Source organism: Podarcis bocagei (genome assembly GCF_964188305.1).
Source record: "Podarcis bocagei genome assembly, chromosome: 7".
NCBI classification, from domain to species: domain Eukaryota; kingdom Metazoa; phylum Chordata; class Lepidosauria; order Squamata; family Lacertidae; genus Podarcis; species Podarcis bocagei.
Window position 1 is genome coordinate 89,973,710 of NC_138132.1, and position 12,003 is coordinate 89,985,712.

General features: G+C 46.7%; 1 protein-coding gene across 1 annotated transcript in view; it reads left to right on the top strand.

The window, feature by feature from the left end:
* Positions 1 to 12,003, top strand: part of TACR1 (tachykinin receptor 1) — a 56,774-nt gene that overhangs the window by 18,665 nt on the left and 26,106 nt on the right. The window contains exon 2 of the mRNA XM_081200988.1: positions 5,323 to 5,517. Coding sequence (XP_081057114.1) covers positions 5,323 to 5,517 — 195 coding nt within the window. The remainder of the gene's footprint in view (positions 1 to 5,322; positions 5,518 to 12,003) is intronic.

Below are 12,003 nucleotides of genomic sequence, written 5' to 3' on the forward strand. Positions count from 1 at the left end.
AAAGTGTAACTTTCAATTTTTTCCCCTCCCCCTTGCCGGGGAACCTCCAAGCTTTGGGGGTGGGGGTGAGGAGGCAGCAAAGCGAGGCAGGAAGGAGAGCGCGGCTTGGCTGGGTGAGCTTTGGCAGGGAATGAGAGCTGCGAGGCGGGCGCTGCGGACGGAGGCTCTGCCCGCCGAGCTCGCAGGCAGCCAGGCAGGCGAGAGCCCCGCGCTGGGCGGCCTCTCCTCGCCGCCGCCGCCCCGCCTCTCGCTGCCGGACTCGCCCGCCTCCCTCCAGGCAACATCTTGCGGCACACCAGGCAACATCTCGCAGCACACTAGTGTGCCGCGGAACAGTGGTTGGGAAACACTGCTCTAGGGGTCTTGGTGGACCACAAGCTTAACATGAGTCAACAGGGTGATGCAGCAGCAAAAAAAGCTAATGTGATTTTAGGCTGCGACAACAGAAGTCTAGTGTCCAGATTCAGGGAAGTAATAGTCCCACTCTATTCTGCCTGGTCAAACCACACCTGGAATACTGTGTCCATTTCTGGGCACACAATTTAAGAAGGACATTGACAAGCTGGAAGGTGTGCAGAGGAGGGCAACAAAGATGATCAAGGGTCTGGAAACTAAGCCTTGCGAGCAGCACTTGAAGGAGCTGTGTATGTTTAGCCTGGAAAAGAGGAGACTGAGAGGAGATATGATGGCCATTTTCAAATATCTTAAGGGCTGTCACATGGAGGAGGAAGCAAGCTTGTTTTCTCCTGCTCTTGAGGGTAGGACTCAAACCAATGGCTTCAAGTGACAAGAAAGGAGATCCCAACTAAACATTCAGAAAAACTTTCTGACAGTAAGAGCCGTTCAGCAGTGGAACAAACTCCCACGGGAGGTGGTGGACTCCCCTTCCTTGGAGGTTTTCAAACAGAGGTTGGATAGCCATCTGTCATGGATGCTTTAGCTGAGATGCCAGCATTGCAGGGGGTTGGACTAGATGACCCTAGGGGTCCCTTCCAACTACAGTATATGATTCTATGAAAGCAGCATTCAGGACCTGGGTACGTCTGGATTGTGAGGTCTCTTGGCCTAATGGAGTCTGAGCTTGTTGTGAGAGGTTTTTTCTTCTTTTGCAAGGCCCTGGCAAGGGAGTGAAAAATGCTTCAGGGTTCAGCTGTGTGCTGTGACTTCTCTCCCCAAATATTCAGAGAACATTTCAAGCGGCAGACATACCGGTAATTAAATGATGCACAGCTGGTGTGGAATAGGCCTCGGGAGTGTTTGACTGCGATTCCCAGTGCACTTCCTCTTGAGTCAACACCATGGAAATCAAGGGGACTTACGACTAAGTCCATTTAGGGCTGGGCTTTCATAATTTAATTGGATGGCTGCTGCGCGAGGCTGTTCCCCAGCTTGATAGCCTATAAATCTGACATGGGAGTCAGGCTGTAAAAATTCTCCCAGTGGCTTAGAAAGGCTGTTTATCACAGCTGACTTTCAATTGTTTCCTTTTCTGTAGTTTGCACACAAGCGATGGCCCATTCCACAACTCGTAACTTTCATGAGAAACTGATTGCATGACAAGGGAAAAGGGACTTGCTCCATTTGTGCTCTCCCTCTCCTGACATTTCAGCAATAACCTCTAATGAAGCATCACACAGTTTCCTCGTGAAGATTTTATTCTCCTAATGTTTTATATTTTCAAGACTCCTCTGGGTGTGTGCATCCAGCACCACAGGCAGAGAAAACCATAGGTCAGCCTTTGGCAACCTGGTGCCCTCCAGATGTTTTTCGACATCAACTCCCATGAGCCCCAGCCAGCACAACCATAAGAAGAGCCAATGGGAGCACAGCCATGCTGCCTGGGGCTGATGGGAACTGGAAGCAGAAACACCTGGAGGGCACCAGGTTGGGGAAGGCTGCTGCAAATACTTGCTAAATTTCTCACACAATCTCAGGCCTCTCCTTTTGCAGCTGGAGGCAGAAATGCTTCTGAATACCAGCCGCCAGAAACCACAGGAGGAGACGGGGCTCTTGTGAATCCTCCTTGAGATTTCCCATAGGCATCTGGCTGGCCACTGTGAGAACAGGGTGCTGGTCTAGATGGGTCATTGGCCTGATCCAGCTCTTGTGATGGGTGTGGTGGAGTTTAGTCTGCTCATTCCTGTTCACCCTTGTGGACAAATAGCCTTTACATGTGGCCTTTTGTCTGTGAACATTTCAGGACCCTTTGGGATGGATGGCATCTCATAAAAATGTCAGATGTGCTTATTGCGCCCCTCTCCTTGCCTTCATTGAGGCTGGAATGAGGCCTTCGTTTAGCTCTACAGTCACCCTTCGGAAAACAACAAACAACTCAGTTCTTTCCAATTGTTTTCCTCTTGTGCTAAGGACCATCTGGGCGCCATGTTGAACTTGAGAAATGCTTTGTTGTCATGGAAATATCTGAAAAGCCACAATGTAATAGTAAAAGAAGAAAAAGTGGTGTCGCTTTATGTGTCGTTCCTCTTTTAATTGAGGTGGAAATATCTGGAGTGTTAAGTTTTCGTGCTTGGCAGTGGGCCCATTCTGTTTCAGTCCTGCTGATAAATACAGCTCTATTCACTCATCGCTCAAGATCTGGAGTCCTCTGGAAGGTGGGGCCCTGCCTGTTCCCATCACTGAGTAGGTGCAGGTCACTGCTGAGGAGGGCGGACTGGGAACGGTCACCACAACTGTGTGTTCCAAACCATCACTCAACATGAGCCTGACACCTAAGCTCCCACCAACTATTAAGGTCCAATGGAAGATTCTTGCTCAGAGTTACTTTGTTTAGTGGGTTTGCTAACCTGTGATTGTGTTTAGAATGTTATAACTGCTTTTAGAATGCTTTAAAAAAAGTTTTATTGTGGATGTGTTTGCCACCCTGGGCAGACTGCAGAGGAACAGCTGTGTATGCTGGAAGACAGGACAAATAATAAAAATGTACTTCTTCACACAATGCATAGTAAAACTATGGGACTCGCTCTCACAGGAGGCAATGATGGTGACCAAATAGAGGGCTGGACAAATTTATGGAGGAGGATACAGCAAGCAGTGGCTACTAGCCGTGATGGCTCTGCTCTGTCTCCATGGTCAGATGCAGGAATGCTTCTGAATACCAGTTGCTGGAAACCAGAGGAAGGGAGAGGGCTGCTCTTGGGCTCAGGTCTTGCTTTCCAGTTTCCAAAAAGGCATCTGGTTGGGCACTATGAGGGCAGGATGCTGGACCAGACGGGCTGTTGGCTTGATCCAGCCAGCTCCTCTGATGTTCTTGGTGCTGACCTTTAAAGCCCTAAATGGCCTCAGCTTTGTATACCTGGTCTCCACCTCCACCCTTCAGCCTGGAGACCGAGGTCCGGTTCTGAATGTCTTCCCCCACTGCGAGATGTGAAGTTACAGGGAACCAGGCAGAGGGCCTTCTTAGCAGTGGCCCCTGCCTTTCTTTGACATCTCACTCATGTGACTCTTTGGCCTTTGCTTGGGTATCACACGAGCTGCCAAGGCAAGGAGAGCAACAACTGGCTAAGCTGACACATTGCCAAGGAGGATTCGGAAGGTTATAGCACTGCACAGCACATCAGCTCAGAAAAGCTTTATTTCCTATAATGCAGTCAGCAACACAGTGCCCACAAATCCTCATGCTCTGCTTTGGTCTGCTGAGCTGCACAGCTGGCCATTGGTTAGGGTGAGTCAGTTGGCTCAGGTGGTATCTGCTGGGGGTCAGCTGCCCCCTGCTTGCTCCTCCTGAGCTCCCCTCAGCCACCCCCTCTGTTGGAGGGGAGACCTGGGAATGCTGCATGGACTGTGCTGACCACCCTGAACTCACCTGCTGCCTCAGGTGAGGTAGCAGATGCTCCTTGTTCAACAGTGTTGAAGTTAGAGTCAGCTGCCGGTCAGCTTGACTCCTCTGCATGGAGCGGAGAGAGTCATGGGCTGGCCCTGCTGAGCTGTGGCTCACCTGTTCTTTTTATGTGGGGATCCAGAGGCATCTGGCTCACTCCGCTCAAAAAGCACACACTAGACTTCAGCTAGATACAAATTAAGTATAGTGGTACCTCCGGTTACAGACGCTTCAGGTTAGATGCTTCAGGTTACAGACTCCGCTAACCCAGAAATAATACCTTGGGTTAAGAACTTTGCTTCAGGATGAGAACAGAAATCGTGTGGTGGCGGCGCAGCGGCAGCAGCAGCAGCAGGAGGCCCCATTAGCTAAAGTGGTACCTCAGGTTAAGAACAGTTTCAGATTAAGAACAGACCTCCGGAACGAATTAAGTTCTTAACCCAAGGTACCACTGTAGATGGTTTTGGTTTTTTCTTTGGGGGGGGGTATGAAAACTGCTGCTGCTCCTTCTAAAGAGACCTTTGGGCAGATACAGATGATGCACAACCAGTCATTTTTGTCTCTTTACTCCTGCTCCTTACTTCCTTTCATCTAGCCTGATGAAGAGTTCTGGGGAACTGAAAAGCTTGCACACAATTCTAGGACATTTGGGTTGTTCTTGGAAAGGTATTGGCTTCATAAAGATTTTGGAACATTTTAAAAACAGGTAACCTTTCCAATCTGACAGCATAGGTGGAATTGATGCGCTAACTTTCTGCTGCCTCTATCAGGATCAGGAAACACTGATATTGGGTGCCAATACAGAAAAGATCCTACTCCATGTTCCCTTGGATTTCCCCTCAGGAAATAGAGGGTGACTGAGGAAGGCTGCATCATAACAACACTATGAGCCTGCTGGATCAGGCCAAGGGCCCATCTAGTCCAGAATCCTGCTCTCACAGGGACCAACTAGGAGCTCCAGTGGGAAACTTGCTATCAGGACCTGAGTCCTCTCCCCTCCTGTGGTTTCCAGAAACTGATATTCAGAAGCATTGTTGCCTCCAGCTGTGGAGGCAGAGCAGAGCCACTTGCTAGTAGCCATGGAAAGCCTTCTCCTCCCTGAATTTGTTCAATCCTCTTTTGAAGCCATCCAGGTTGGCAACCATCACTTCCTCCTGTGGGAACAAGTGCCATAGTTTAACTATGTGCTGTGTGAAGAAGGACTTTCTTCTATCTGTTGTGAATCTTCCAACATCGCCATTCCTTAGGTCAGCCTTCCACAACCTGGTGCCCTCCAGGTGCTTTAGACTACGGCTCCCATCAATCCCAACTTCATATGGCCACGCTGTCTGGAGTGGAGAGCAGTTGTAGTGCGACAAATCTGGGGGGCACCTGGTTGGCTAAGTTGGCTTTAAAGAATTGGGGAAAACATATGGGGTGGGGGTGGGGAGCCCCTTCTCCTTTTTTACTTTCGGCTCCTACATTTTAATTTCTCCCTCTTTCAGGTATATGGCCATTATCCGCCCGCTGCAACCAAGGCTATCTGCCTCAGCCACCAAGGTCGTCATCTGTGTCATCTGGTTCCTGGCTTTATTGCTGTCATTCCCACAAGGCTACTACGCAACAACAGCCGAGCTCCCCGGCCGAGTGGTGTGTCTGGTGGACTGGCCAGAAAATACAACTCAGACCTATCAAATAACGTGAGTTCTTGTGTTTTCTTTGCAATAGAATCATCCTTGGGTTGTGGAGAGAACTCATGACATTGTCCCAATCCAGCAGAGTCCTGATTATGACTTATAGCCATTGATGGTCTTGTCCTCCATGAATTTGTCTCATCCTCTTTTAAAGACATCCAAGTTGGGGGCCATCACTGCTTCCTGTAGGAGGGAGTTCCATAGTTTAACTGTGTGCTGCATGAAGAAGTCCTAGGGTAGAATCATGCTCAGGTTCCCAATGTCAACTGGAGGAAGGCTCCAATCCACACAATTCTACAGTCACTTTACCTTTTTTTGAGGGGTGGGGGAGCCCTCAGCACCTCCTCCTGCACTTCCTGGCCTGAGGATGTGATTCTCCAATCACCTCCAAAGTCTGAAGATGCTACCCCAGAAGCTGCATTTTGCATTTGTTCTACAGTCATGAAGAAGCATGTGGCTGCAGAACTGATCACAGGCCCTTTAAAGATAGCACACAATTTTTCTCAGGGGTGGGGAGCCCTCAGATGAGTCTGGGAAAGCAGCATCTTCCATACCACAGCCAAGAGGGCCTGGCAGAATTGTGGTCCCTTCCCCTGTGCCCATCAGAGCAGCATAGCCATAGAATGACAGAACTGTAGAGCTGGAAGGGACCCCAAGGATCATTTTGTCCAGTGTTGGCCAAACCTGGCCCTCCAGCTGTTTTGGGACTACAATTCCCATCATCCCTGACCACTGGGCCTGTTAGCTTGGGATGATGGGAGTTGTAGTCCAAAACAGCTGGAGGGCCAAGTTTGGCCAACACTGATTTAGTCCAACCCCCTGCAATGTTGGATCACAGCTAAAGAATCCCTGACAGATGGCCATCAAAGCTCTGTTTAAAAACCTCCAGTGAAAAAGGGTCCACCACATTCTGAGATGGTCAGAAAGTTCTTAATTTTTAGTGAGAATCTCCTTTCTTGTCATTTGATTCCATTGGTTCAGGCCCTGCCCTCTGGAGCAGCAGAAAACGAGCTCGCTCCATCTTCCATGAGACAGCCCTTCAGATATTTGAAGATGGCTCTCATATTTCCTCTCAGTCTTTTCTTCTCCTGTCTAAACATGCTCAGTTCTCTCAACTGTTTCTCATAAGGTTTGGTTTTCAGACCCTTTATCGCCTTGGTCACCCTCCAGTCATGTTGCAGTGCCTCAGTTTCCCCTGAGTAATGAATATTGCTACATCTAGTTCAGCCCTTTGTTTCCTGCAGTTACTCTGGGGATATCCAGCAGCTTCTCTGAAATCCCAAATCTTCTCTGAAATCCATTGGGTTCAAACAGTACTGTCACTCTCCACAAAGAGGTCTGTTCCCATTTGGATCCAAAGTCTGTTTAGCAGTGTTGCATATTCTCTGTGACTGCTTTACCTGACCTGATTGGGAATCTGTGGGAGCATCACTTTTTCTGACATGCAGTTCCATGTAAATACGATGCCATCTTAGACACTGAGGTCATCCTTGCAACAATAACACTTGCTGGGGGTTTGGCTGTCCTGCTAAAATGGCAGATATCAGGATTTGTAGCTCATTGTCCAGTTATGTAGCTTTATAAATCTTGTCCTGGTAAGAGACTTTGGGGTGTTTTGATTAATGCCTTCTTTCTCCTCTGGAACTTCCTATGCTTCAAGTCAGTTGAATATTTCACAGTCTCGTTTGTCTGTCTATATTTCCTGCAGCCAGTGTGACTTGTACAGCAAATTCTCTATAAGCATCTGATTTCTTTCTTTTCTTCTTCTTTAAGATGGTGCTTCTAAGCCTAAGGGATAGTGTTGCATGTGCTGGAATCATTTTGGACTGGACAATAACAGCTTCTTTAAAATGGTTCTCAGTGGTTTATGAGCATTGTGTCAACTGAGATAGAAATTTGGCCTCTTTTATGCTGGTTGATTCCAAGGAAAATACGATTGCTAGACATTCTTTTCCCCATTTGGACACACTGCTGCTAATTCAGTGATAAATTTCTTGACACAAACATGGCAAGCTGTGCATTTTGCAAAAGGAGGTTCACTAGGGGCACTTTCACTGGCAGTGGATATGTCATAATATTTCGAAGCAGGGTGATGGATAAGTAAAGCACATGGTTGCAGAGAGCTGGTGAAAGGCTTGCATTTATTTATTTATTTATTTATTTATTTATTTATTTATTTATTTATTTATTTATTTGAGATCTTTTCTTGGTTTACAAAAGTACATGCCTTCTCTCTCTTTTTCAGGTTGTGCAGTCTTTCTTACACATCAGTTACGTTTGTTGTGAGACATTAGTGTCGAGTACAGTCTAAGGTTGGGGAAGAAGAGGGGAGAGAGGAGAGGTGGGGTGGTGAGGCTTTGTATAGTGTATGTGTGGGGTTTTGTGTCAGCGTCAACTGGGTAGCTTCTCTTTCTATTTGCTTATTACATTTCCCTGGTAGTGAGAGGGATTGGGGGAGTCCAGGGTGTGGTTGGTTGTCTGTCGTTGGCTGCATTTGTGAGTCGGGGGAGGGCTTGTTGGGTCAGGGAAGCCAGATTGATTCATATGCTGTCGGTGGATTCTTGTTGTTGTCTTGTTGGGCTGTGTATGTGATAAAGGGGAGCCATACTAGGGTGAAGGCATCCTCTTCTATTTGTCCCAGTGTCAGTTTCAGTTTATTGGTTAGCTTTTCTAGTAAGGCCATTTCCCATACAATTTGAGACCATTGGTCCATGTTTACTCCTGACAGGTCTCTCCAGCGTCTGGCTATGAGTCTTCTGGCTGCTGAAAGTAGATAGGTTATAAGCTCTGTATAATGTGAGTGGTCACTGTGATATTGGAAGATGTTCAGTAGGGCCAGTTCTGGGGTGAGTTCTAATACCTGTTTAGTTATTTTGCATATCTCTTGTATGACTGCTCTCCAGAAGGGTTAGATTTTAGAGCATTGCCACCATTGCATGTTTTATCCTTGCTCCCAAACTGCAGGTTTATTTGACTGTCTCTATACCAACTTTTCAAAGTCTGCTAGTCATTTGTACGTCCAGCACCTTCTTGCTGCCTTCTTGCCTCTTAACACTCCCTAGGTGAATTCCACTGGTCCCCAGGGGGCAGCACTGTCCACCTAGGGAACCAGTGGGTTTAGAGTGTTGGACTATGACCTGGAAGACCAGGGTTCAAATTCAGCCATGAAGCTTGCTGGGTGACCTTGAGGCTGTCACTGTCTGTTGGGTATCTGAGGATAAAATAAATAATAAAATTATGATTATTAGTTTGATGTTTTATTATGTTAAGAGTGGCTGGGAAACCCAGCCAGACGGGCAGGTTGTTGTTGTTTGTTTGTTATTAAACAGGAAAAGAGAGAGACGTTTGTACGATCTTGAGCTTCTCAGTGGTAAGATGCAATGGAATGAATGTATGTATGTATGGATAAATGAATACTATTAAAAATAAATTTAGATGCCCCATTAAATCAACGTAAGATCATGCTTGGGATCCCTGGCTACTTCTCAGAGGACCTGCTCCACCATCCATAACTTGTGGCGCACTGGTTTGGATGCCCAAACAACTCTGCTCATGCCTTGGAGACAAGTGCCCCCTGACACCCGCCCCCAGAAATGGAGATATTACCAGTTTTCATTACCAGAAGGTCATTTGCTTTGACATCATATTTTCATTCAGCTCAGAGAAATTGGCTCGTTTCCTCGGCAGCCAATTTATTACCGTCATGATCCATCTTTCTGTGCTTAGCAAACATTGTTCCCATAACCAATCTGATTATCTGCCTTAGTTGAAGCATTTTAGTGAGTCCGCAGCTTGCATTTTAGATGTTGGTTTTTATAACTGGATTTCAGATGTCACTGTGGATATTGCAATGCTTTCCAGCATTCTATTTCCTGCCTCTCTGATTTGCTGTAGTGAAATATGAGGCACATAAATCAACTGGTCGGTGGGGACAGGGAATGTCGGGAGATGGTTGTTAAACGTGAAGCCTGCTGCTCTCATTCAGGGGCCCCTTCTCTCTTGTCTTCATGGAGCCCCTCGCCCCCATTTACAAGAGCTTCCCATGCATTATAATGGAGAGAACTTCTTGGGATGTGCAAGCTGCCGCGTCCCAATACTGAAGGCTAGTTTAACAGCTGATCTATGTGTGCTCCCAGAAGCATGCAGAGGTCTGGACTGAAGCCATGTACTCTTCTTTTGCAGGCTGAGCTTTATAATGTGATCTTTATTAGGGGTAGGTGAAACCTGTCTCATTATTCCCAGGAGTAGCTTCATCTTGCCATCTCCGGGCACTGCATGTTCAGGACACACAGCCACATTAGTAGTTATGTGCCTTATGTTAAGTGAATCCAGGTAAGTTTGCATGGGGGTCAGACGAGATGACCCTTTGGTTCCCTTCCAACTCTACAATTCTAAGTTTCTAACCTGTAAGGCACCACAATGGTAGCATTGGAAGCAATAATCATACTTCTTCTTCTTCTTGTGATTCACTGTGAGGAAAGACAACCTAATGTGTTCCCTGGAAATTGTTCCTTGGGTCAAGTGTTCATATAACGAGTTGATTATTTCCATTGATTCCTATGGGAAATTTTCTAATACATTTCCGACCACGAAATTTTGACTCCCAAAAGCAAAACAAACAAACAAACAAACAAACAAACAAACAGGAAAGCCCAGAAAAATCCTCTCTGATTTGTCCAAAGACTCACCTTCCCTCCCTCCTTTCCTCAGCTAACCAGGAAATGGTCTCTGCATTTCTGAATTTACGGTGCATTTAACAAGGTTTGGGTACTAATTTCTTGTGTTCAGATTAAGTGAATTTTCACATAGCAAATGTTCGTAAAGCAGGACTTGAGTGAGGTAGTTGTTTTTTCTTAGATTTATACCCTGCACATTCCCCCAAAGGAGTCCTCCTTTGCCAGCTTCCTGGTTAGACTGCTGCAATGTGTTATACACTAGGCTGCCTTTGGAGAAGAGTTTGGCAACTGCAGGTTATTCCCAGTGCAGCACCCAGGCCACTAACTGGGACTAAGCATTTTGGTCCAATGCTTATGTGACTTTCACTCAGGGCTCAGGCTCCATTTCCAGGTCCAGCTCAAGGTGAGGATGGGGGAGAAAGTAGTTCAGTTTGCACACCTTCTGAACCGCTATGCAGACTGAAACAGAGCTATCCTGTGAAATTGGTACTTCTTAAATTTTTATGACGTAGTTATCCAACCAGAAATGCATCTTTAAAAACGTATATTAGGGGGAATGTTCATATATTAGTGTAAATAACATACAGAGATATATTAAATTTGAAGAAATGGCTTATAAAACTGTTTAGAGGGGAAGATGCGCACAAAAATGAGTATATTAAGAGAAATATATTCTTGCTACAGTACTGCTGTTGGGAGTAACTGTTAGGGATCTAGGCAGAAAAGTGTGAGTCATGTACTCAGGTTCCCATTGTGAGTTTTGGAGACTGGCTGTTCTGTGCAAAGCACTCCTCTGTTGTACAACATATCCTTTCCTCAGGTTCCCTCTTCTGAGCTCTAAGTGTGCAGGACACAAAGCCAAAGAGATAGAGCCCCGTCATCTGAAACTGTGTACAAACCATACCTTTAAAGCACATTCAGAACACATCCTCTCCCTCAAAGAATCCTAGGAATTGTAAGTTGTTAAGGGTGCCGAGAGTCATTAGAAAAACCACCACCCTATTCCCCTCACAGAGCTACAATTCCCAGAGTGGTTTAATAATATGTTTTTCCATGGAACTCTGGGAATTGTAGCTCAGTAGAACTCCCAGGATTCTTTGGGTGAATCCATGGCTGTTAAAGTGGTATGAGAGCACTTCCAATGTAGGAGGCAGATGCTGGAGGGTTGCTGGTCCAGAGATAAGTCAACTCACTGAACTCACTGTTCAGTCCCAAAACAGCATCGTTTCAGCAGGGGCCGTTCCAGGCCAGGGGCTGGAGGCAGGGGATAGTGCCAAAGAGACAAGATCAAGTTCCAAAGAAAGACCAGTCAGGCTCTCAGGGTCTGGGGCACATGCATTGCAGGCGGTTGGACTAGATGGCCCTTGGGACCCATTCGAGCTGTACAGTTGTATCACTTACATAGTGAGAGCCGGGAACAAAGTCAAGATGTGAGGCAGCAGGAGTGTGTCCGTTACCAACTAAATATATGGCACGTAGGAGAAACAGCTATAACCCAGGAGGGCACCTCTTGCAAGTCAGCTCTTCAGGAGACGTTTGTTGCCCTGCTATGCAGGCTCCCAGATCTCAGCAGAAATCACATTTGTGTTAACCATCAGCTCTGATTGTAGCGAGTGTCTACACTTATTTATTTCATTTATACCCCACCATCTTTCTCCTAAGGTACCTGAGGTACCACTTTAGCTAATGGGGCCTCCCGCTGCTGCCGCGCAATTTCTGTTCTCATCCTGAAGAAAAGTTCTTAACCTGAGGTACTATTTCTGGGTTAGCGGAGTCTGTAACCAGAAGCGTCTGTAACCAGAAGTGTCAGTAACCT